Below are 25,046 nucleotides of genomic sequence, written 5' to 3'. Positions count from 1 at the left end.
AGCAAGGGAAGGCCTCATCTTTATATGTCCATAATAATATGGTCAGTAATTCAAGTTAGCTATAAGACTCAAACATAACTAGTTGGAAGTTTTAACATAATCTTTTTAAAAAAATCTTTCCTCTTTCATGGGAAGTAGCTATGAAGAAAAAAGTTCCTCTTAGACAAACCAGAATGTGGAATGTATTAAATTATAAAAATATCAGAAACGAAAGAAAAACAAGCCTTGGAGAGAAATATCACATTTGGGTTCAAAGTTCTGTGATCGGTGAGACACTAAGAGATAAGACAAGTTGAACAAATTTAAACCAAAAGCAGTGGACATTTATTCCTCAGATTTTTGTGCAAGAGTGTAGAGATGAATCGGAAAATGGATGGGACAGAACCTCAGGTTCTAAAGGTGTTGCTTTGTGGTGGCCTGGTTTACAATTAGATCAGGGGAAGAAAAACTTGTAACTTATCTAGTTCACACGAATGTTTCTGGCAAAGACACTGGTTTACAAGTAAAGTTTCCAACTACATCTTTTACTAGAGTCGAGTGAAGACTTCAAAAAAGCCACATACAAGTACAATTTTAAACTGGATGAACATCTTGCAAATGTTAGTGCAAAGTAATAATGTAGATTTCATCATTATGAAATTGTGCTGACGTTTTTCAGGTTTGTTAAATTTTACTCTTTTAACATTTGATTCAGTTACAGAGATTAATTTACTAACAATATAAATGCATTTGTGTCATAATCCCACACACGGGAATGTCATAAGGTTTTCATGACATGTTGCTTAGATTTTCATTAATAAAGTAAACTTTTTATTTGGTTTAACAGTCATGTTTCCTTGCACACTAAGCATTTAAATTTTATTGAGATGCTTTTATACTTATGTTCCTATCTTGTTTGGTCAAATTACTTTAACACTTAGCCTGCCTTTCACAATGTAAACTGTGATTGTTTCATGATTTGGAAATGTAACTGGTCTCAATGCAGAAGTTGGGGTGGGGGTGGGAGAGGAGGGAGGATGTGGAATCCACCACTAATCTCAGCTAGACAAACTGTTCTTGAAATTAAAAAAGCCTGTTCACACAAAATTATATGTAATGACTGTAGTAATCAGTTTATTACACAGATTAATCATTCTTGAACGTACAAGCTCCAGAGGAGCAATTGGGTCTTTAAATATACACAAGTATTTCTGTCAAATGAATTTTTTACCCTTACATCCAGATAGACCTAAGCAGTTTAAAAACATAAGAAAAATTAAGAGCTATTAGCTATGTATTAACTGAGAAACCACATACAAACCAAAAAGTATTGGGGGGAAGGGGGTGATGGAGAAGAGCTGGAAAAAAAAAAAAAAACAAAACACCCATCACTCTATGTACTAATAGCTCCAATCCATTTAAATGTTGACCAGTTAAACTTAGACCTTAAAATACAGGATGTGGGTACAATTTAATCTTGTTGGTCGAAACATTTACCTAAGATGTAGGTCCTTCAGAATAAAATGAATACAGAAACAGCTTGACGTTCTTCACCTTGCTTTTCATAACTGTTATGAGTTTAAAAGGATTCCGCTTTTTAAAAAATTCTCCCACAGGTCAGTGTAACTGTCCTCCCCACCCCAAACCATACAACACCCACCCCTGCCCTTGCATTGTTTATCCAATTAAGTCAATAAGGAAAGCTTTTAGTCTCACAACTAGGTTATGACTGAAGAACTGGCTTTTCACACACACACTTCTTTGCTAGGAGTCAATGTTGGTACGGGAAATACAGTATTTCTATTTTTGTTGTTCCAAGTATGTACAACACGCAGCACTGCTGTATCAGGTAAACATGTGCACAGGGGAAGATGAGGCGTGGGCTCATAGAAAGCAGTCAAATGGAAATCAAAAGGACTTTCTCTTTCAGAGTTCCCCTATCTTTATTTGTAGAGGTTATCCAATAATTTCTTTAATTACATCGCATACTTCTGAGTCCATTCCCGAGCTATTCTGTTGTACCTGTACAAAGAGAAAGTTGACTTAATAATACTCATCAGACTTTGGTTACCTTGTAGATTTTAGGTACTACATGGAAAGATTAAAAATTTTGTGTAGAAGTAGATACCTTTCCAGCCTAGTTAGCTAATTTGTGTTAATAATAATAATAAAAATAATAAAAAAAAAACCCCAAAGGGGAAGGAAATATCCTCAAATCCCCTTCCCCTCCCCACAGACAAAGTACTCATAACCTGATCTGTAAAGCATTTAAAGAGTGTGTGTGTGTGTGTGTGTGTGTGTGTGTGTGAGAGAGAGAGTCTCTGAGCAAGTACTAAGCTTATTCTATATCTTGTTGGCCTTCTACTTCTAAGAAAGGTCTCAAATTCTTTACCTTTGGCTTACCTGAGAATGTACAATTTTCACAGGAACCCTGTACATAAAGGCATTTAATTACTGCAATAAATACCTGCTTTTGAAAAAAACTTAACCTAAATGATGACACAGATAACTTACTATTCTAGAAAAAGTTCCATTAAATCCTAGTATCCAAACAGAAAAAATATTCTGTAAGTTATTGTTAGAAAGGAATTGAGTGAAAAGCTCTTCTGCTAGTTGATCCACAATCACATAGAAAGGAAAAGAGGCAAAACTTTGTTCTATTTTACTCCAAATACAACCAAAAAGTTGAAAGACCCACATCCAACTATTTCAAGTCTAGCCACTATGTAGCAATTTTACTATGAGACATAAAGATGACCACTGAAGGATGACCTTTCAAAATGAAGGTTTTACAAAGAAAAAAAATTCTATCTTTGTGTTGCACTTTTTTTATTTTCCCCAGTAGATGCTGCCAATGGTGTTGTTGATTTCTTTATCCTCTTTGCTTTACAACTTAAATCAATTTGAGTAGTTCATTTACAATGTACAAGTTTTTGATTAAAAATATACATATTATGTCCCCACTTAGGTATGAACTTGTAAGTAAATATAAAGTCTTTTATAAGAATGCATCAGCCAGTAATATCTTTATCTGACTTCCATACTTCCATACTTACTTTTCTCTATCTGTTTTGTAGATCCGTGCAATCTCAGGCACTAAAGGATCATCTGGATTGGGATCACACAACAGAGAACAGATGGACAAGAGTACTAGGAAAAGAGAACAAACAGCAATTTTAGCAGGGTAAGGAGAAAATCAAATGAGACATTCCCTGACTTCAGACAGTATTTATCCATTATTCTTAGGGACTAAGGATTTCATAAAATTTTCAGTGTTCTAATTTTAAAAGTAGTTAGCATTAAGTAATTAAAGCAAGTCTAGACAAACAGAACACATATTATTGTAAAATAAAGCATATTCTTGAAAAGAATTTAAAACTATACCCCAAAAGATCACTAAACTATACATACAAGCTGACCAATAACCATTACTTGGCACATACTCCAAGGGAAAAGAATTATATATAGAAAAATTTCTTTTGGTGCAGCAAAGAACTGAAAGAAATGGATGCACATCAGCTGATGTGCTAATGGCTAAAGAAAATATATTAACATAATAGGATATTACTTGAACAGTAACAAAGAGAGAAAAGAAAAGGAAGAATAAAAGAAAAAACAATCAGTAAACTGATTAATATATTAAAAAAATATGAAAATATATGCATTATTCCATGCCTACTGACTTATCACCTCTGCAAAGGAGTCTCATCTCTCTTCTTTGAAATAATGCTGCTTTTCTTTTGTTATTTTGTAATATTTACTTCTAATTGTTTTGTGCTAATTATTCATCTCCAAGCCCCCATTCCTATACTTAAGTTATTGTATGTACTGTTTTCATGGCTCTGCTTATTTTAATTCATATAAGTCTTCCCGTAATTCTGTATATGTGTTTGTGTATTAGTCATTTTTTACAGCACAGTAATATTCCATTACATTTATGTCCCATAATTTGTTTAGCCCTTTCCTAACTAATGGACATCCCCTTTGTTTCCAGTACTTTGCTAACAAAAAAGTGCTACTATAAATAGATTGGCATATGTGTCATAGTCTGTTCTTTTCATCAGTGCCCTCCTTGGGGTGGGGTATTGTACCTAGTTAATTGAAATCTCTAAGTAAAACAATACAGACATGAGGTGCTTTTTATACATAATCTAAATGGTTTTCCTAAATAGTTGTATTAATTCATAACTTCACCAACAATTCAGTAATATATCTATTTTCCACAATCCTCCAACATTGACTATTTTCATCTTTTATCGTTTTTGCCAAGTTAATGGGTATGGAGTGGAAACTGAATGTTGGTTTGATTTGCATTTATTTTTACTAGTGATTTGAAACATTCTTTCATTTAGTTATGAAATAATTTCTCAAAAGAACTGCTATAAATATCTCCAAATGGCTGATGGTTGGTTTTATCTACATTTGTTTGTATATGTGTTAGTATTAGTGTATAAATTGAGCACTAAAATTTCATATGAGAAATTAAAAGTAAGATGATAGGCAAAGGGGAGAAAAATATCTTCCTATCTTCTGATGACATGATAATTTACAAAGAAAATTTTGGGGAATGAATTTAGAAATTTAAGTATGAACAAGAGAGATGGAAAATTAAAATTGATTTCTGACTAGATATTATATCTAACTTTGAAACTTTAGGCTTAAGATTTTATTCAGGTCATATTCCACAATACACATAATATAAGCTGTAATTTTTATTAATTACTGTTTTAAAACATAGTGTACAAATAATGCAATAAACCAATTCTGCCTTTAACTGAGATAATTCTGTTTCTCCCCCTATTTTTAATGGATATTTTACACACACACCCCTCTTCCCCTTAAAAAAATTGATTAAAAAACTAACAGGGAATAATGCCCTTTAATCATGCTTTTTTAGATTTTAGAGCTAGGGGGAACATTTGGGAACATCTAGTCCAACACAGTCATTTTACAGATAAGAAAACTAAGGCATGAGAGATGAAATAACTTGATCCTATATATATATATATATATATGTGTGTGTGTGTGTGTGTGTGTGTATGAGGAATAATTTCATATTAATATTTTCAATGAGAATTTAGAATTTCATACTATGACACAAGCAGAACATTAGAAATTAACCTTCATTTCTAATTTTTTCAATTCAAATGATTTTTGATGTTAGCACAATTGTCTGAAATCTCTTTACTGCTTCTGTATACAGAATGACATAGAATCCTTGCTAAGATCAGAATTTTAAAGATGTTTATTTAAGGTATTATTAGATATTATGCCTAGTCACTTCAATTTAAACATTTCCACAGTACTGTCCTCCAATTTGAGTATATAATTTACTTTCCACAAACTCAAATTATTGCTTATTTTATTTTTTAACTTTGGTTAAGATGAGCATCATTTCTAGAAATCTGGAAGTCATGGAACATAAAGTGAAATAGTTTTTTATAGGGAGTGAATTGGAAACAACTGGAAATTCATACAACATCTTTTACATATCTAAAGTAATACTGTCATCAGTACATAAAAATAAGAGTCAGAAAAATAGAGAACTCTAAAGGAAAATGTTCTTAATATGTTCATTTTTCTCCTTTCTGGTTCCTTTGGCCTTTATACCTTAGTACTCTAATAGTAATTTCCAAATAATTATAGCTAGCATTTATATGATACCTTTTGAAAAGTCCTTTAACAATTGTCTCATTTGATCTTCATAGCAATCCTGAGACGTAGGTGATACTGTTATCTTCATTTTATAGTTGGGGAAACTGGGGCAGGTAGAGATAACCTGCCTGGTTTATACAACTAATAAGTGTCTAACTAAGGTCAGATCTGAATTCAGATCTTTCTAGTTCCACATTTAGCACCTGGCTGTCTCCAAATGGTACTTATGAATCATTAATTCTAATAAATGACACATTAATTCGAATACATTTTAATAATGACAAAAACTAGACTTCTTGGTTTTCCTCAAATAAAAAAAACTAGAAAGCAACAGTGAACTATATAATCTATGTAAAATGTTAGCTGAGACAAACCAGTCCTTTTCATGAGTTAAACTAGTATTCTGACTACTTGAACTAATTTCAAATACCTGCTATAAACTATCATGATAATGATTATAAAACTCATTTTTCTTTTTAGAATCATATAATTAAATCAGTATCTGTTAGACCTTCAAACTATTCTTTTAATTACTTGGAAAACATTTTAAAATTTGTTACTTTCCTTCTTGAGCTTTGGTTAACTGACTGACCTTTTTTATGTGTTTTCTATGCATCCCACCCCCTCCACCCATTCTCTTTCAAAGTAACAGGTCATTAGTAGATTATTTCCTAAGTTCTTTATTTAAGGGCTTGGACACAAAGATTTTTAATGTTCACCCTTTTCATTAGCATCTGGACATTTAGATTTTTTTCAATTCTAACAGCATACCAAATGGCTTTAAAAAATATTCAACACACGGATCCCCTGAAAATAATTCAGATTTACAATGGGCATAATATAACAACATGTTGATTTTGAAAACACAGAGACTGCACTAAGGGACTCACAACTAAACTAATAATGCCTTTACAAAGGTGTTGATAAATTCCATTTAATATTTAACATGTGGTCTACCTGCCATCTAGGACAGGGAGTGGGGGGGAAGGAGGGAAAAAGTTGGAACACAAGGTTTTGCCAGGGTCAATGCTGAAAAATTATCCATGTATCTATCTTGTAAATAAAAAGCTATAATAAAAAAAAATTTTTAAATAAATTCCATTTAGCCAAATGAGGCATGACTTAAAAGAAACTGAAATCTCAAGAAGGCTGATACAATATTGTAAATGAAACTACAAATATCACTGATTCAAAACAGTTTAATATTTTTTTTACATTCTAGCGGAGCCTACCTTAAAAAACAGATTTCTAGACATGGAAGGAAACAAAAGATCAAGACTTTTTTTTTTAAAAAGGTAAAAATAAAGTTATGAATACATTTATGGCTTCATCGAAATACCTCCTCTCTTTGTAACCAATCAGATCAGCTTAGCCATGATTCTAACCTTAGTGAAAGCATTGAAAGGCACAGTCGTATTTATGACTCATAATGGATCATAAATACAATTCAAAAAGCCCTTGCATTACAAGAAGGCCTGCAAAGAGGAGAGGCCTTCCCTGAAGAGATAGGTTTAATTTGTAGTTATTAAAGGGCAAAAAACTTTTAAAGTTGTCTATTTTGAGGGTTGGAAAGGTGATTGCTAATGATATGTTTTATACAAGCATAGTTTGTGATGTTGATTAGAAAGAGTCTTGAAATCTGTTTGCAGAGGACTATATATAAATAATAGTATACAACAAGAATTAGTAAAATGTGGTCTGTAGAATGAATAGTTTTAATAATTCTTAGTTTATAGACTATGCGAAAACAAGTGGTAGGCTAGATTTGACCCATAGCCTGTAGTTTGCTAGTCTCTGATATGTTATTGTTCAATTATGCTCATGACTTCATTTGGAGTTTCTTTGGCCAAGACATTTTGAAGTAGTTTGCCATTTCCATCTCCAACTCATTTTACAGATGAGAAAATAAGAGAAAAAACAAGTTCAAATGACTTACCCAGGGTCACACAATTTGATAAGTATCTGAGGCTAGATTTGAACTCAAATCCCCCGACCCCAGGCCTATCACTCTATTCACTGTGCTACTTAGCTACCCCCCACTCCTCAAAACAGACATAGTATATCACATGGCAAGGGATGCCAAAATTAATCTTTTCTCTTTCATCCCCACATAATGGCAAACAGCTGACCCTCAAAGAAGACCCTTTTATTTTCTTCAGCTATTATTTTTCTAGTTCTTTTTTATATTTCTCAAATACATTTCTAAAATGATTCAAGTTTAAGTATCAAGTGGAAACTTTAGGATTGTTTATCTGCATTAGCAGAACATTTCTGGTTAAATTAACACTGAATAACAATTCAAATAGAATATAATCACTGGTAATCCTTCATAGTATGTAAGCATTTTTGTAACTATTTCTTGTAATAACCTTTATTACATTCTCTTATAAGAATTTACCTAACTGGGCAGTTTATTTAATATATATATGTATATATAATATAATATATATATATAAATATGTGTGTGTGTAGATTCTTCTAACAAAGAATTGATGCCTTCATTTTTAGGGGAGGAAGAGCAGAGATTGGAACTATAATGGCTACTCACAGGTCCAGTACTTATCAGCATGGAAACTTTGCCTCTTTCAATCTCTGACCTAGGCCAATTCATCCCTCCTTTAGGGGCCGGGTAGTAACTCTGGGACTGACCACATTGGTCAAAGACAATGCAGAAACCCAATTGATTTTACCTCTATTTCAGCTCATAACCCTGAAGCTCAAGTGATCTACCAGACTCAGTAGCAGTGATTATATTTGTATACTATCACATCTAGTCATTCTTCCATTCTTTTACATTTTATTTTTTCCAGTTACATGTAAAGCAATTTAACATATATTTTTAAAGTTTTAAGTTCCAGATTTTCTTCCTTATTTTCCTTCCCCCCACCTCAGAAGACACATGTGAAGTTTTGCAAAACATTTCCATAAAAGTAATGCTTTGAAAAAAACCACAGATCCATCCCACCCCCGCCTTGGGGGGAAAAACCCCCAAAAAACAAGAAAAATGAAGTTAAAAAAAAAAAAGTATGCTTCAGTCTGTTTTCAGGAACAATAAATTCTCTCTCTGATTATGGATAACATTTTTTATCTTAAGTACTTCAGTAGTCTTGGATCACTGTATTACTAAGAATGGCAAAATCATGCACAGCTGGCCAGCCTACAACATTGCTATTACTCTGTACATAGTACATTTCACTTTGCATAATTTCATGGAAGACTTTCCAGGCTTTTCTGAAAGTATCCTGCTCATCATTTTTCATAGAACATCAGTATTTTATCATAGTCACACACCACAATTTATTCAGTTATTTCCCAACTGAATGGCAGTCCCTTAAATTCTAACTTTTTGCCCTGAGAAAAGAGCTGCTATATTTTTGTACAGATAGGTCCTTTTCCTTTAAAAAAAAAAAAAAAAAAATCTCTTTTGTCATCCCTTCATTCTTGAAATGACATCTCCAATTATTAAACTTTGATCAAAAGGCATGTATGTGCTCAAATTTGAAAATACCTTAAACTATCCTTGCCTTGCCTATCAGGCATTCTTTGGTCTCTATAATAATGAATGATTTAAAGCAAAGGCTTTTTAATCTGAGATTCATGAATTTGGATGAGGAAAAAAAAGTAATTGAAATTTAGTATTTCCTTCTACAAATCATAATAGTATTAATAGTACCTATGATACTGTCACAAATAGGAGTAATATTTTCATATCACATTATAGTTGTAAACCTTAAAACAATTTGTGTTAATCACTATTTCTAAATTACTATAGTTCTAAGACCTGCTAGATCATACATGATTAATCTTCTTTGTCTACAGATTGTATTTCAATGTGATTTGTTTCTGTTGTAATATTTTATTTATTATTTTATGTTATTCTTTAACAGCATTATTCATTGCCAATTGCCAAAAGAGCCTATGTGACAAAAAAGAACTGTTGCTTTAAAGAGATACTTGACATCACAAGTGTGATTATTGTTCACTCTCTAACATAATATGCAGTTTTATTTATTTTTCCTGGTTATACATGTTCATTAATTTTAAAAATATATACATTTCTTTGAGTTATATTGGGAGAGAAAAATCAGAAAAGGGAAAACCATAAAAGGAAAAAAAAAACAGAAAAAGGAAAAAAAAGTGAACATAGCAATATTGATTTACATTGTAAATCCATCCAATTTTGTATGAACAGAAAAATCACTGATTTTCTGTAGATACATGTCACTGTTAAATTTATTTGTAAATCTGTAATAACCATTTAATTACCTTTTGAAATAGTTAGTGCTGGTGACCACTGTGACCGTAGAATATCAAGACAAATGCTGCCATTACTGTTAATATTTGGATGGTAAATTCTTGTTGTAAATGCAACCTAAAAGAAAAAGTTTCACATAAATTTGTTTACCCAAATTATTTTTATAATGCGTAAAGGAAAATGATAAACATAGTTTACCTACCTTAGGTGGTTTGAAGGGATAATCTGTTGGGAAATGAATTGTCAAGAAAAATACTCCACCCTGATAGGGACTATCATTCTGTTGATGAAGAGAAAAAAGTAGTTATGATGAATGACTTAACACATTCTATTCTACACAAAATTAATCTGAATACTTACTGGCCCCATTATTGTAGCTTGCCAATGGAACACTGAAAGAGAACAATAAATCATTAGCTATTTATTATCCCAAATATCAACTACTATAATCTCTAAATTTAGTTCATATTTGACAATAAGTTATCACTGAGAAGCTCAATGTACATTATAAATATCTGATACTGAATTTATTTTATGAATGGGAATTAGAAGTATGAGTCAAGTGAGAGTCTAGAAAGAAATCTAGTCTAGCTGTTATACTAAAATGATGTAAAATTCCTAATTAAAAATAATTATGATTGAAATATCTGTCAAAGATAATTACATAGAATAAATTCTTAAAACAACACCATTATCCTATAACAGGGGTCTTAAGAATAAGACAGTAAAACCTCATTATTATGATTCTAGCAGTACTGGATAGAAGTAACTGACAGGCCAATATGAATAAGTAAATTTTCAATATGACAATTAAAATGATTTAAGAGGCAGTTAGGTGGCTCAGTGGATAGAGTGCTTGGCTTGGAATAAGGAAGCCCTGAGTTCAAATCCAAACTCAGACACTTAACTATCTATGACTCTGCAAGTAACATCATCCCTTTGCCTTAATCCATTGGAGAAGGAAATGGCAAACCATTTCAGTATCTTTGGAAAGTATGGTCCATAGGGCCACAAAGAGTCAGATACAACTGAAAAACAAGATCCATAAGAATCATAATCTCACTGTTTGGAGTAGGGCTTCTTAACCCTAGAGTATGTGAACAACAATTTTTCTCATTACTTTGAGAATAATATTTCATTATAACTGCTTTCCTTTGTAACCTTATATTTTAGTTTTTATATATATATATAAACATTATTCTGAAAAGTGGTTTATAGGTTTGAAACTATCAAAGATGTCCATGACATTTAAAAAAAGGTTAAGAATGCTTATTCTAGAATTATCTGCACCTCAAAAAAGATGTAGTGCAAAAGCTCTACTGAAAATTAGGTTTGTCTATAAGCTTTGATGGGCAAGAGAGATTATGAAGAATGTCCCCTCCCCCAAGGAAACATAAGACAGAATATTTTCCAGAAATAACACTGCCCTTCAAAAGGTCCCATTCTGATACTTCATAATGGTATGAAAGTGACACAGAGAGACAGAGAAACAAAGACATACAAAGAGAAAGAAAGAGAGAGAGAGAGATGTGTCTGTACCAGTGTTATCAAGTAAATATAATACTGAAATATAAATTACAAAGATCTACCTACAAGCCATTTCAAATTCAGCCTACAGTCTGCAGATATGCAGAGATAACAATCCAAACACACTGGCTTCTGTAATAAGACAAATATGTGAATCAGCCTAAGAAACCAAAAGAGACCTGACTTGTCTCCCTGACAAATTATAACTGGGTCAACTGGGGAATAAACCTACGACGATAATAGGTAATAACTATTGATATTTTCCTATGGGGTTAATAACACTCCTATGGAATCATGGGCTAAAAGAAATATCTTCAAACATTTTTGGTGAACAGATTACTATACCTTTTTCTAAGCTCTACTGGAAATCTTTTGGCCTGGAGAAACCAGAATTTATTTCTAATTTGTTTGCCTTTTTTCTCACAAAAACTGTTAATGATAGGAATCAAATGTTTTAGTAATAAGGCTCATTAGACAAAAGTATTGGACTAGGAATTAGAAAATATATTTATTTTACAGTATAAACAATTAAACTATAATGAGACTGATATGTCCCATTAAGTTTATATTACTTAAAACAATTATAAGTGCATACTAAGCTACTTTGTGCTTACCTGGGGTTTAACTAACAAACTGTTTCTTAATGATAAAAGCCAAGTGCTAATTTGTCACATATCTCCTATTGAGTACCTCATGTGATCCTTTGCACACATGGGAAATATTTTAAAATGCTTCAAATAAATCCATCAATAGTCAATTAACTATATTATCAAACCATCAAATGCTGATTTCTTTTTTGAACTTTTTTCACGTAAGCTTTTTTTTTTTAAGTGCTGAGTTCATAATAAAATAAAATAATTTGTTCAAAGGATAATGGTCAAATACCTAAGAATCAGATGAAAGATTAATACCAAACTAGAACTGTTGCAAGAAGAGCTACTGTTGGTTATCTAGCAAGAATACAGAGTCAATTCAGAACTACTACCACCCAAAAGCACAAGTAAAGCAAAAAGTGCATTAAGATGAAGTTCTAATTGATAGAATGATAACCAAAACAAATCTGAAGAAGCATTTTTTAAAAGAAAGACTATTTCACCTTTTTTTTTTTTTAATCAGGAACCTTTTTATTAAAATCAATTTAAATTAAATTGCAAATTTCATGTAATAATTTTAGCAAGAGGAACCAGAAAGACAATGGGTAGGAGCTTTTAAAAGAAGACTTTTAAAAAAAGAAAACCCCCCAAACCCTTGCTTCTAATGATCTCAATATCTATGCAGCATTTTATGTTTCTAAATGTTTTCATAGCCAACATTTTAGCTGATTCTCAACACAACCTGCGCTAAAAAGGGTAAAGGACTAATGTTACAGATTAAGTAACTCAACTGAGGTAATAACAGTAAGCAGCACAGTTCTCTTGCCTTGGCCCAACATTTATCTAATTATAGCCTTAAGTTAGAAAGTGTTTAAGTACTACAAATAGTACCAAATACTAAATATTACAAATGTTCTGGGGAAGAGAGCACTTTAAGTGATTAAATTCTAGAGGCCTACACAAGATTTGAGCATCAAAATAATAACAAAAACCACCTCTGAAGTGGGGGGGAAAAAAGGATTAAATAATTCAAAAATTTAGAATATTTTACATAATGAGGTTCAAAACCCTTTTATTTATATTGAAAAGGGACTCTTCCAAAGATTGTATTGGGTCTAAACAAAACACTGATTTAAAATTTAAAAACAAAAGAGCCAAACAACAACAACAAAAAAAAACACACTTGGTTAAGAGCCAGGGATTAAAAATGTTTTTTCAGTTCTTCTAACCATTAAATTTTCTGATGCGATATTTTGTCATGTTGGTTCAACAACAGAACTTAAATAAGACAAATTTGAATTAATGACCTTAAGCTGACCAAAGACTTTAATCTTTAAGTTTCTTAAAGCAATTTCTTTTATTGTTAGCAGATTGTATCAGTGGTAAGAAACAAGCTATACTTCAAACTAGAAATCTCTCACATTATGAGTTTATAAACAGCTCAGAAAATTCTACTAAAATATTTACCATCAAAGTTAGTAGCTATAAACTTAAGCCTGTGTTGTAGTTGATAAAAATTCTAACCTCACTAAAATCTGCTATTAAAAATGGCCTAAGAAATTGTTTAAAAAAAGAATATATCCTAGATGGTTAACTCTTCTTACACTTCTGGTGCTAGGAGAAAAAACTTAGCATCAAACCAAATCATATACTCCAAACTGACAAAAGTAGTTTGGCTTAAAAATTAAAGTCAATTAAAAAATTAAATTCAATGATTATTTAAGGAGAATACTGAATATGCCAAAGATAATATTTATTAATGTTTGAGAGTCAATCTCAGAAAATGTTTATTTGAATGAAGAAGTCTTTAGAGATTTGTTCAAACAAGTGTTTAAAAAAAAAGGGCAAATTAAGTAATAGTTTAAGTCATCGACATGTCTTCGACTTGTTTTTTTTCTTAACATTATGTGTATGTTTCCTCCTACCTGTTACATTGTTATAGAAAAATTTAAAAGTTTTATACAATAACCTAAAAAAGTCAATATGTAGCTGCAAATACCATCTCTCATTCATAAGATAGAGGTTAAGGAAGCAGTTTAGTATAGTGCACAAGCGTATCAGAAGTGCTGAATTTAAGTCCAGGTTTTGCCAATTAATAGTTATATAATCTTGAATACTTATCCACTTAGATAAATCACTCTGAACCTCAATTTCTTCATCTGTAAAATAGAATAATGAGTACTTGTACTATATTTTATAAGATCTGTGGAGCTCAATTGAAATAACATATCTGTGCCAAAACAATTCTTAACAAGGTTATTTTAGTGTTAACAGATTCCCTCTGGTTCTAAATAAATTAAGAATAATGAATCAGTCTTTAGACCTTTCTACTTACTCATACAAACCTGATACAAACCTTCTGATATAACGCTCTAGTTCTCTCTCTCAGTTCTTTACAATGGACCTTTTTAAAAGTAAGGATTCTAAAACTAAAAGTCTACAAGAAACATCTAGTTGAACAAATATCCCAATATATGAGACTTTGGGCATCTAAATGCTCAGACACTTACTGAGCAATGATGCTATCAAATATGATAAAGTGGAAGGTATTTTATTTAACCAAGGAAGAGTTTTCTAGGTAATAATGTTTTTTCTCCTTGGTAACAAGAATGTGATTGTACCAATAATCTTGGTTAACTACAAAAGCAAAGACAAATTTCTTCAGATGTGAAAGAACACTTGTTTGATGACTCAAAAGAGAGCTTCTGACCTCCAAAGACTGTTATGATGGAAGTTTTCAATCTTTCTCAGCTTTGAGAATCCTGGTTGAAAATTCAGCCAAAAGGAAAAATTACACACTTACATGGACAATTTGAAGGAGATAGTTTGTCTCTAAGAAGGAATATCTCATCTTTTTAAAAACAAAAAAATCCTAAATACATAATGGAATTGGGCCAAAAAGTAGGAGAAAAAAATACTAAATTGTTTTTCACCATTTAGTTTTAAATTTATCATATGTACACAATACATCCATACCCTTAAGCCATAAAGGAATCCTTTTAAAGACTTTTGTTTTCAGTTCTTAATGTTTTAACCCTTGTCTATTCTAAGAAAACTTAAGTTCATACACATAAACACAGCCCTTAAAAAAAAATATACAACAAAATCATAACCCAGGGAAAAAAGTCATCTCATACAAATGCTTCAAAAAGTTAAATTTACTCGAAAAGATCTTTATCTGTAAGTCATAGGCACAAACTCATTCTCAAGGATTTCATATTGATAAGTATTATCTAAAATATTCTTCCTGAAAAGCTGTCTAGGCAACTAGATGGAAAAGGAATGCTCTACCAAAGTAGAGTTAACAATACAATTTATAACTAGCTACTAACAGTAGTACTAAGTCCATGCAAATGACTTCTTTTAGGCAGTACCTCTGAGCACCTAGAATTTTCAAACAATTGACAAGACTAAATACTAAGGATTCTTAGGCACATTTCAATATAAAAACACACAAAACCACTTATCAAATCTTCTCTTGTGCTTTTTAAGGAAGATAACTTGCTGTTTAGAGCTGAAGTCAAGATCTTCTGCTTGAAATATCCTTGCCAAAAAAAAAAAGTAGGGTTTAAGAACCAAGCTAGGTGGACAAATGTTTAATGAAAGTTCATAGTAGTTATGGGGAAAAACTTATTAGTTTTAGTCAGCTTCTGACTATACCTTCCTTGTTACTAAAAAAATATGTACCAAGAAAAGTACATATTCACTGCCTTATTACCTTACAGCATATGTTCTCATAAAGAAGATTCCTATCAGATTTTATATATTCTACATAGCACTTAGAGCTACACAATTTCTGAATGATTTCATGAAATACTTACTGTCATCTCCAACAGGACCTGCTGAACACTGAGCTGGGGGGTCACGTGCCAGGTCATTCAACTCCTTTAAAAAAAGAGAAGAGATTTACTGGATAGAACGATACTAAAATCTTATCATTTTGAGAGAGTTGTATTTTTAACAGGTCTACAAAGTTTCTTTTTCCTACTTCTTTAAATAGCTCCTCTTCCCAGGGATCAGCAGTCTAAAAATCCTGATGGCAATGTAATATTAAGTTCAGATGAGTCTTCAGAATTTCATTATATTCAAGTTGCATTCTTGTCCAGGAGCTACTCTCCCTTCCCCCCATTCAAATGGCCAATAATGAAACATTTTATTTTTTAGTAGATAAATTTAGTAGGTAAATTCTGTTATTAAAATAAGGGTACAGAACACTTCTAAAGATCCCCCTCCTCCAAATAGTAATGCTCCTCAATAATAATGTTCTCATGCAGCAACAGCAGATTTCCTAGCAAAGGCACAAAGGTCTCATTTATTTGGGCTTATTCCTAGTGGTCTTCCAATTTCCTAACAAGGTTCTAGGATACAACCCTCTCTTAAGTGTCAGCCACTGACTAGCTTAAATCAACAATCTCAAAAAGTCACTAAGAATAATACATATACAATAATGTATGATAATGAAAATCTTAACTTTTGAGTCTTTTAGAGATTGGTTCTTTTCTTTTCCATGTGTGAGGCAATTGGGGTTAAGTGACTTGCCCAGGGTCACACAGCTCGTAAGTTAATACTTCTGTGTCTGAGGTCACTTTTGAACTCAGGTCCTCCTAAATTCCAGGGCTGGTGCTCTATTCATTTCTTTTTAAGGTCTGAAGTTTTCTGCTTCTAATAGCTGAAACAAAAGTGCTTTGCTTAGTTATTTACAGTGTGTGTGTGTGTGTGTGTGTGTGTGTGTGTGTGTGTATCTATATCTATATCTCCTGATATCAGTAGTGTTTTCTAAAACACTACAGTCTTTTAAGACTGTATAAAATAAGGAAAACAGGACAGTCCAGGAACTGGGATCTCAAATAGTTCTAAAATGTATACAGATGTTATAGCATGCACTATGCCCTCAACCCTAAGACACTTCTAGTTTTTAAGTGTTGCTTTTTCTATACATCTCAAGGAATCAAATGGGAAAAATGGAGGGGAGTTTGGAAGAAGGAATTTTCTGTAAGTCCTTAATTCTTTCTCTAGCAATAAGCATTTCAAAAAAATGCCTATCTACATTATCACCAAAGCACTGCTTGACTTGAGTCAAAGTATATATTTCTCTTATTCACTAAAGCAATGCTAGCTAAATATAGGTTTTCAAAAAAATTTTTTAAATTCTGAACTAAAATACTAAATAAAATAAGCTATAATAGGCATTTAAGCAAACTTTTTCTTGTTGTTGCAAAACTATCAAGTAGATGGATTTAACCTGTAATTCTTTTATCTTTTATGCTATTAAAAAACAAAAGTTAACATTTTTACATTAAAGGTAACATCAAGCAATAAAATCTAAAAGTATTATTTTTATTTGCGATTCAGATTTGTTTGAGCCACCCACATTTGACAGCTATTATAGCATCCATTTAATAAGAGCTAACTATAAAATGAGCCTGTTTTTAAGGAGGGGGAAAAAGTGTTAAACCAGACACATGCTCCATTAACACAAATTCAATGTCCAAATCACAGGAAATAACGTTATTCAAAATAGTCAAAAGCAGTATGGTTCAGTGGAAAGAGTGCTAGTTCTTGGGAGTCAAAAGACACAGGTTTTTTGTTTAGGCTGGGTGAACTGTAAAACTTTGGAGAAGTCAAAGAACTTCATCTATAAAATGTGAGGGTTGGTAAGGTTCCTCAGAAAAGTGATGTCAAAATCAAATAAAAATGGGGGTAACTAGTCCATATATTAAGAATTCTTTTACGCAAAATTCTGATGAGTTTCAAAATGTATTATTTATGTTTATTATTGTATTTACTTTATTTCCCAACTGAATTTTAATTTGGTTCTGTACCTGGGAGTTATGAGTAACACCATACAAGTCTAAATCTATGACCCTTTCAAAAATATGTATTGAGGATATACTAAAAGAAACAAGCACAAAGTCCAAGTCCTCAGCTTACAATGTAGAAGTGAGAAAAGCCAAGTTATAAGCAACAGATTTTACACACACACACAGAGAATGATAATGATAACTTTCAACAAAAAGCATTTTATAAGGTGCTAGAAAAATTCAAAAGAGGAGAGGGAGAAAAGCTTATTTAAACTGAGTCTGAAAAGATGAGTGGTATCTTCAGTGTAAGAGGAAAGGAGAACTTTCCTGGCAAAGGCACAAAGGTCTTTTAATTTGTGCTTACTCCTGCATGGTCTTCCATTTTCCTAAGAAGGTTCTAGGATACAACTCTCTCCTAGTGTTAGCCACTGACTAGTTTAATCAACAATCTCAAGAAGTCACTAAGAATGCATATGCAATAAGCAAAGGATCTTTAAATATCTATCCCTACTTTACTTGTCTGCTATGTCTACCCAGAATTATTCAAGTCTTCTCATTTTCTTTTAGCTAGCAGCAAGTAGTTGAAAATAATTTATCAATAGTGGTGGTAAAATAGCAATCTTCTTACAGGATTACAAATAATTGGACTTTGGGCAGAGATTAGGATGGTAAAGACAGCTACAGATAAAACCTCTATAGGTTTATAGAACAGTCATACTATATGTCACTAAATTCTATTTTTTTCCTTCATCTGTTGCTTCTCTTAGAGCTCAGATCTAATTATAGGAAACAGAAATAGAAATAGAAAAAGGGTAGACCCACAGACATAACATGGTATAGAAAAGCTAAGTATACCAAAAAACAAAAAACCCATTAAGAATATTCTCAATAATCTAATACAGAATTGTATATAGTACCGTGTTCAATACCATGGAATTTAATAATTTTTAAGTTAGAAGGCTATTCCTATCCCCAAGGAGAATGCAATCATTTAGATGAAATCTTTGTTCTTTGTTATATAATAACTTTGTTTTTGTTCAGTCAAATCCAACTCTTTGTGACTTAAGACCATAGCACACCAGGCAAATTTTAATACTGTCCATGGGGTTTTCTTAGCAAAGATACTGGAGAGGTTTTCTATATCCTTCTCCAGTGGATCACCTTTTGTCAGAACTCTCCACTATGACCTGTCCATCTTGGGTAACCCTTTACGGTATAGCTCATAGTTTCATTGAGCTACGCAAGCCCCTCCGCCACGACAAGGCAGTGATCCAGGAGGGGAATATGCACACTAACAGACATAAATTACATTACAATTGTAACTAGTCTTATCTGAACACTATTCTTCCCCTGATCTTAACACAGTAGATGTTAAATGGATATACATTAAAAAGTTTAAAAATTTAAAAGTATGAAGCAGTAAAAGACAGGAAAAAATATTGCCCTAAGGGTTTACAATTATAAGAGCCATGTCCAGGTGCAAACATAAAGTGTTATAATAGTTGAGGATTAGATCACTGTGATTTGGAATTAATCAGGAAATCTTCCTTTTAAAGTAGAAAAAGCATTTCTTCTACAATTAGAAGATGTAGGTTCAAACCTAACCTTTGATGCTTACAGTAGAATGACCTTGGAGCAAGTCACTTAATATCCCTGGACCTCAATTTCCTTATCAGCAAAATGAAAAGGTTGAACTGTAAGAAATGACCAACAGGATGATTTCAGAAAGGCCTGGAGAGACTTACACGAACTGATGCTGAGTGAAATGAGCAGGATCAGGAGATCATTATATACTTCAACAACAATACTATATGATGACCAGTTCTGATGGACCTGGCCATCCTCAGCAACGAGATCAACCAAATCATTTCCAATGGAGCAGTAATGAACTGAACCAGTTACGTCCAGAGAAAGAACTCTGGGTGATGACTAAAAACCATTACATTGAACTCCCAATCCCTATATTTATGCCCACCTGCATTTTTGATTTCCTTCACAAGCTAATTGTACAATATTTCAGAGTCTGATTCTTTTTGTACAGCAAAATAACGGTTTGGTCATGTATACTTATTGTGTATCTAATTTATATTTTAATATATTTAACATCTACTGGTCATCCTGCCATCTGGGGGAGGGGGTGGGGGGTGGGGGCTAAGAGGTGAAAAATTGGAACAAGAGGTTTGGCAATTGTTAATGCTGTAAAGTTACCCATGCATATAACCTGTAAATAAAAGACTATTAAATAAATAAAAAAGAAAAAAGAAAAAAAAAAGAAAAAAAAGAAAAGGTTGAACAAGATACTCTCTGGGGTTCATAAGCTAAAGAGAAATACACTGAACAAAACCACAGGAGAGAATCTCAAACCAAAGGGGAAATAAGTCTGAAGGGAAAGAGCAGTACTTCAGTTGGAAAGGTAATATGTAATAAGAATACAAGGCTAAGGATTATGGACATTATCCTTAGATTAGGACTAGACAGAAATTGAGGGTTATTCAGCTAGTAGTGGTAATTGAAACAGTGAGAATAGAAGAATTCTCTACAAGGAGAGAGATTTAGAGGGATTAAGATTATCCTTTATGCAAACTGCACTAGATAGTAAAACCTAACAAGTATGCTAACTTTTATATATTCTATAAAAATGTCAACTACACACAGATGAAAAAATAGTCTTGCTTAAATATGGATCACAGTACTAAAATGGGATGAAGGAGGAGGGGAGAGATAAACAGATGCAAGATTTTTATACAGTAATCTTTTGTAAAATTTGTGTAACATTTGCTTTAATAAAGAACTCTTTTAATATGTTTTTATGATCACTGCTTTCTTCATTTTGTCACTTACACTTGTTCTTTTATTGAGTATAATTATATACTGAATTTGAGTTTTGTGAAAAATAGATTTGGGGGACTAACTCCCCCACCCCAATATGGTAATAGGAGAAAAAGTTGTAAAAATAAAATTATTTTTAAAGCTAAACTAGTACTGGTAATGATCTAAGTTTGTGGTTTTAACCTTTGATCTTTCCTGCTTCAGTAGACCTATATTTAGATTTGTATTATAGTTATAGGTCAAAACATGTAAGGTAAAGCCACATTCAAAAAAACAACTTCCCCATTGAAAAGCATAAATATTTAATGAAATGCATTAACAACCAAATTAGCAATTTTTTAAAATTAAAAAATGTTTTATTGATGCTCTTTTAAAATGTCCGTCATTATCCACTAGTCCATCTCCCCCCACTGAATCCCAATAGATGTTTTCTCTTTTAACAAATATGTAATCAAGAAGAACAAATCAACACATTGGCTTTGTCTTAAGATTGTATTTTGAACCTCTCATCACTAAATTAAGGAAGTTACTACCTGAATAGGTTAAAACAAAATCCTTTGATATGATTGGAAATTCTTTTTTTAAATGTGACATTCACAGTTTATTTTTCTTTAAAGAGACCCTAAAGATAAATACTTCTGGAAAAAACTGCAACTCCAAGTTTACGAAGTTACTATCCAGTTTTTTCTATGAGGTATTTTTATTTGGAAATATAGGTCAGAAGATAAAGCAGAGTTGCAAAGATTTAATATCTTTGGATATCAAGGGCTATAAGCAATTTTCATAGTTTCTAGCTTTCATATGCTTATTTCTACATATAAAGTTGATTTGTACCTAAATTGGCAGCAATGCAGCTTCTCTTTCATGTTAAAAAAAATTTTTCCCCCACACTGATTTTTATGAAAGTAAAACATTGTTACTGGTCTGGAAACAAGGAAACAAACCTTTTTATGTGTCACATTTCCCTCTGGCAGTCGGTAAAACCTATGGATTCCTTCTCAGAATATTTTAGATGCTTAAAATGCATAGATTACATTTATTATAGTGAAATACAGTTATCAAAATACTAAAAATATTCATAGACACCAAGTTAAGAACCCTGTCTAGGAACCTAAGGATAATAGGCTCTCATTTGACTCCTTAAATGGTTTTACTAAAACCACTTTAGTTTTTTGTGGAAATTTCAGAAAAGATTTAAGGACATATATATTTATATATTTTTTTAAAACTCTGCTACAGAGATAAAGATCTTAGAGATGCCGAACAAATCATTCATAAAGTAGTTTATAAACCTGATTCATTTGATTTCCACAGCAAACCTATGATACAGGCAGACCATTTTAAAGAAGTCTAGGGAAGTGAATGAATTTCCAAGCTAATACAATTATCACTAGGTAAAAATTAGAACTTGAAACCAGAATCTTCCCTCCACATCCAATGCTTTTTCCACTATCCTGTATTTGTGAAAATGCAATATTTAACTTGATTATGATAGGATACAAAGATGTTAGAGGTTATACTTCTACAATACCAGGAAAGGAGGTTAGGACTAGCTAGACAAAAATATATAGAATCTCAAGGGATAACAGAGGTCACTAAGTCTAACCTGTAACAAAAGCAAAATATTGTCTACAATACTCCCAACAATTGGCCTTTCAACCTCCACTTAATCCTTTCTGTAGAGGAGGAATACACAATTTCCTCTAAGAAAAAAAGCTTGCCAACCTCAACATCTGAGGTTACACTAACGTCAGCATCAAGGCTATAGAAAGATAGGACAGAACAAGGACCTAATAAGATGTTTATGACTTGGTCTGAAAACCATTAGGACAAGAATCTCCAAAATCCAAATTTAAAGTATGTATATAAAGGTCAGCATGACTCTAGCACACTGATCAAGTTCCTAAACACATTAACTGGGATAGTAAGTTAGCATTTCAGTTACCTCTGTATTCAATGGATCTATCATCTCATTAATGCTCCCTCCAATGATGCAGATCAAAACCCTCTGTCCATTTTGTGATAATCTTGTTCCTGTCCTACAAAAAGCTTGCCATATACATTCCACGTACTTCTCCACCACCTCAAGGAAAGTGGTGGTGTGCACACACTCTGTCCATTGTTACTTCCCTTCCAGAAACTGAAAAATTATATAAGCCAAAACTTTACTTCACAAATGAAGGACTATCTTTTAAAATTTCAATATTCTACCAATAAGTCCTTGGGTTGTATGAATAGGGTTTAAAGTGGAAAATTTTTGCTTTCAATTTCTAATGGCAAAAGTCCTCAGAGGGGGTTGTCATGTTGGTGGGAAGGTTGGCATTGGGAAGAGAAGGTTGACAGCTGTGTTGAACAGCTGCTTTATACCAAACTGGATTTAGTATTCCCATACTATCTTTAGATTTCATCATGTGCAAAAAAAGCACTGTACTAAGTACTGGAATATAAGATATTAAGACAAATGAGAACTAGTTCATGCCTTCAAGTACATTACTTTCTACTAAAATTAAAATGACCACACACAAGAAAAAAAATACAAAACCAGGTAATCTGAAGAGGAAAATAGCACTGGGGCTTAAGAAAAGGGAGAAACAGTAAAAAATCAGGGTTATTATAGTGTATTTTTTTCTTGTTCCAGCAAAGTAGGTAAACTGTAAAACTTAATGGATTATTCATTTGAATAAGAAACTGTAGCTGGTATTCCAATTGGCCTCCTTGCTAGCCTCTATAAAAGATAATTTATCCCTAGGCTTCATCCACTCTCTTGTACAGACATGTTTGCATGTTCTCACCCAATGCTTTCTGAATTTCAGCTCCTTTTAAAGCTCAGTTATAGATGTCACTTCCTTCAAAAGACTTTTCTTTATTCTCTCAGTTCTCAGTATCCCATCTTCTAAATTACTTTGTTATGTATTCTTTATTCATCTATGAACATGTATTCTCACCCACCGACCACCTCTTCTTGAGAGCAGGTACTGTTCTCAATTTTGAATTTGTATGCCCAATATCTGACACACAGTAGGCTTGATAAATGATTTTTGACAAATCTTAATGACTGTACAATCTCATTAATTATTTATTGAATTAAAAACACTCCACAAAACTCATAATTAAATAGCATAGATGATAAGAATTGGTTTCAAGTATCTAAACTTTTTATAGTATATATTATGCTATTATATCCAAATGAAACCCCAGATAAATAAGAAAATTTAAAAAAAAAGCTTGTTAGAGGAAACAATATCAATAATGTGTTGAAAAGACTACTGTTTTTGTTTTTGAGAAACCTCTGATATTTTTCAGCGTGTAAAGAAAAAGCAAAAAGAGCTAAATGGCTTTCTAAATGCCAGCAAAGAGAAACATTTTTCCTATGAAGCATAGTATTTATTATTTGAAGAGATTCACAAGAACTAAAGTCTTTAGAGAAGAATTCTTAACTTTTTGTGTCATGTATTCCTTCCTTTTGGAGTATGGTGAAGCCTATATGCATTCTGCACCCTTCCTCTGAATAATGTTTTTAAATACACAAAATAATGAAATACCAATTAGATTACAATATATTTTGAAATTTTGTGGCCGCTAAGTTAAGGGATCTTGTTCGAGAACTATAGCAATCCATTGAAAACCAATATAAATTCCACTAATAAAAGTGTCTTATTAACACAACTTTTAACAATTACATAAAATGATAAACAATGTATAGTTTGGGAACTAACAAATTTTTAAATCCCCAAAATAGCCATACACTTAAATAAGCTAGGCAAATCTGCTATCCTGATTATTTTAAGGTTCAAAACAATCAAATATACAGAAACTGAGATTTCTAATTTATAATAAATCACATTTTGAAGTCTTGAAAAACTAAATTAAAAAAAAAAAAAAAAACTAAGTCAAGTCACAAAATAGTGAGGTCTCTTGTACCGTGGGGGGAGGAAAAAACCTGAAAAATCTTTTAGAAATATTAGTGAACAGGATATAAAGTCAACAAACTTATACTATTAATGTTCCCTCATTATAAAAATAGATCGAAATTGATAAACTAATGTTTACTGAGTACCTATTTATGTACAAGGCACCAGAAACATACACAAAAAATTATTCTGCCCTTAAAGGAGCTTACATAGTACCTGGGAAAGGAAAGATAAGGCAGGTACACAGAAAAGTAAAATAAAAAGGAGGTAATTTTAGGAAGGCAGGGAACACTTTACAGAAGGCTTTATAGAGAAAATTCACTCAAGTTGAGCATTGAAAGAGGATTCCAAAAGACAAATGACTATTCTCTGGCCCTTACTTTATCTCTATGGATGTTTCTACATTTTTGAAGCTAATCATTTATCAACCTTTTCTAGAAAGAGTGGATCAATTTATGGAGTCATTAGTAATGTATACATAATTACATCTCTACTC

At 32.1% G+C, this 25,046-nt stretch overlaps 1 protein-coding gene across 3 annotated transcripts in view; it reads right to left on the bottom strand.

The window, feature by feature from the left end:
- Positions 1-297: 297 nt before the first annotated feature.
- Positions 298-25,046, bottom strand: part of UBE2D2 (ubiquitin conjugating enzyme E2 D2) — a 41,230-nt gene continuing 16,481 nt past the window's right edge. For 2 of the 3 annotated variants that reach the window (XM_031953373.1, XM_031953375.1), the window contains exons 2-7: positions 15,831-15,894; positions 10,250-10,281; positions 10,092-10,169; positions 9,901-10,006; positions 3,036-3,129; positions 298-2,001 (exon numbers count right to left, since the gene is read on the bottom strand). In XM_031953373.1, the coding sequence (XP_031809233.1) occupies positions 1,956-2,001; positions 3,036-3,129; positions 9,901-10,006; positions 10,092-10,169; positions 10,250-10,281; positions 15,831-15,894 (420 nt within the window). In that variant the 3' untranslated portion in view covers positions 298-1,955. Of the gene's footprint in view, positions 2,002-3,035; positions 3,130-9,900; positions 10,007-10,091; positions 10,170-10,249; positions 10,282-11,482; positions 11,549-15,830; positions 15,895-25,046 lie in introns of all 3 variants that reach the window. The other variant, XM_031953374.1, reaches the window with a different exon arrangement.

The sequence above is a fragment of the Sarcophilus harrisii genome, chromosome 2, assembly GCF_902635505.1.
Source record: "Sarcophilus harrisii chromosome 2, mSarHar1.11, whole genome shotgun sequence".
NCBI classification, from domain to species: Eukaryota; Metazoa; Chordata; class Mammalia; order Dasyuromorphia; family Dasyuridae; genus Sarcophilus; species Sarcophilus harrisii.
Note: the sequence above shows the minus strand (reverse complement) of the source record. Positions and strands in the feature narration are given on the sequence as shown.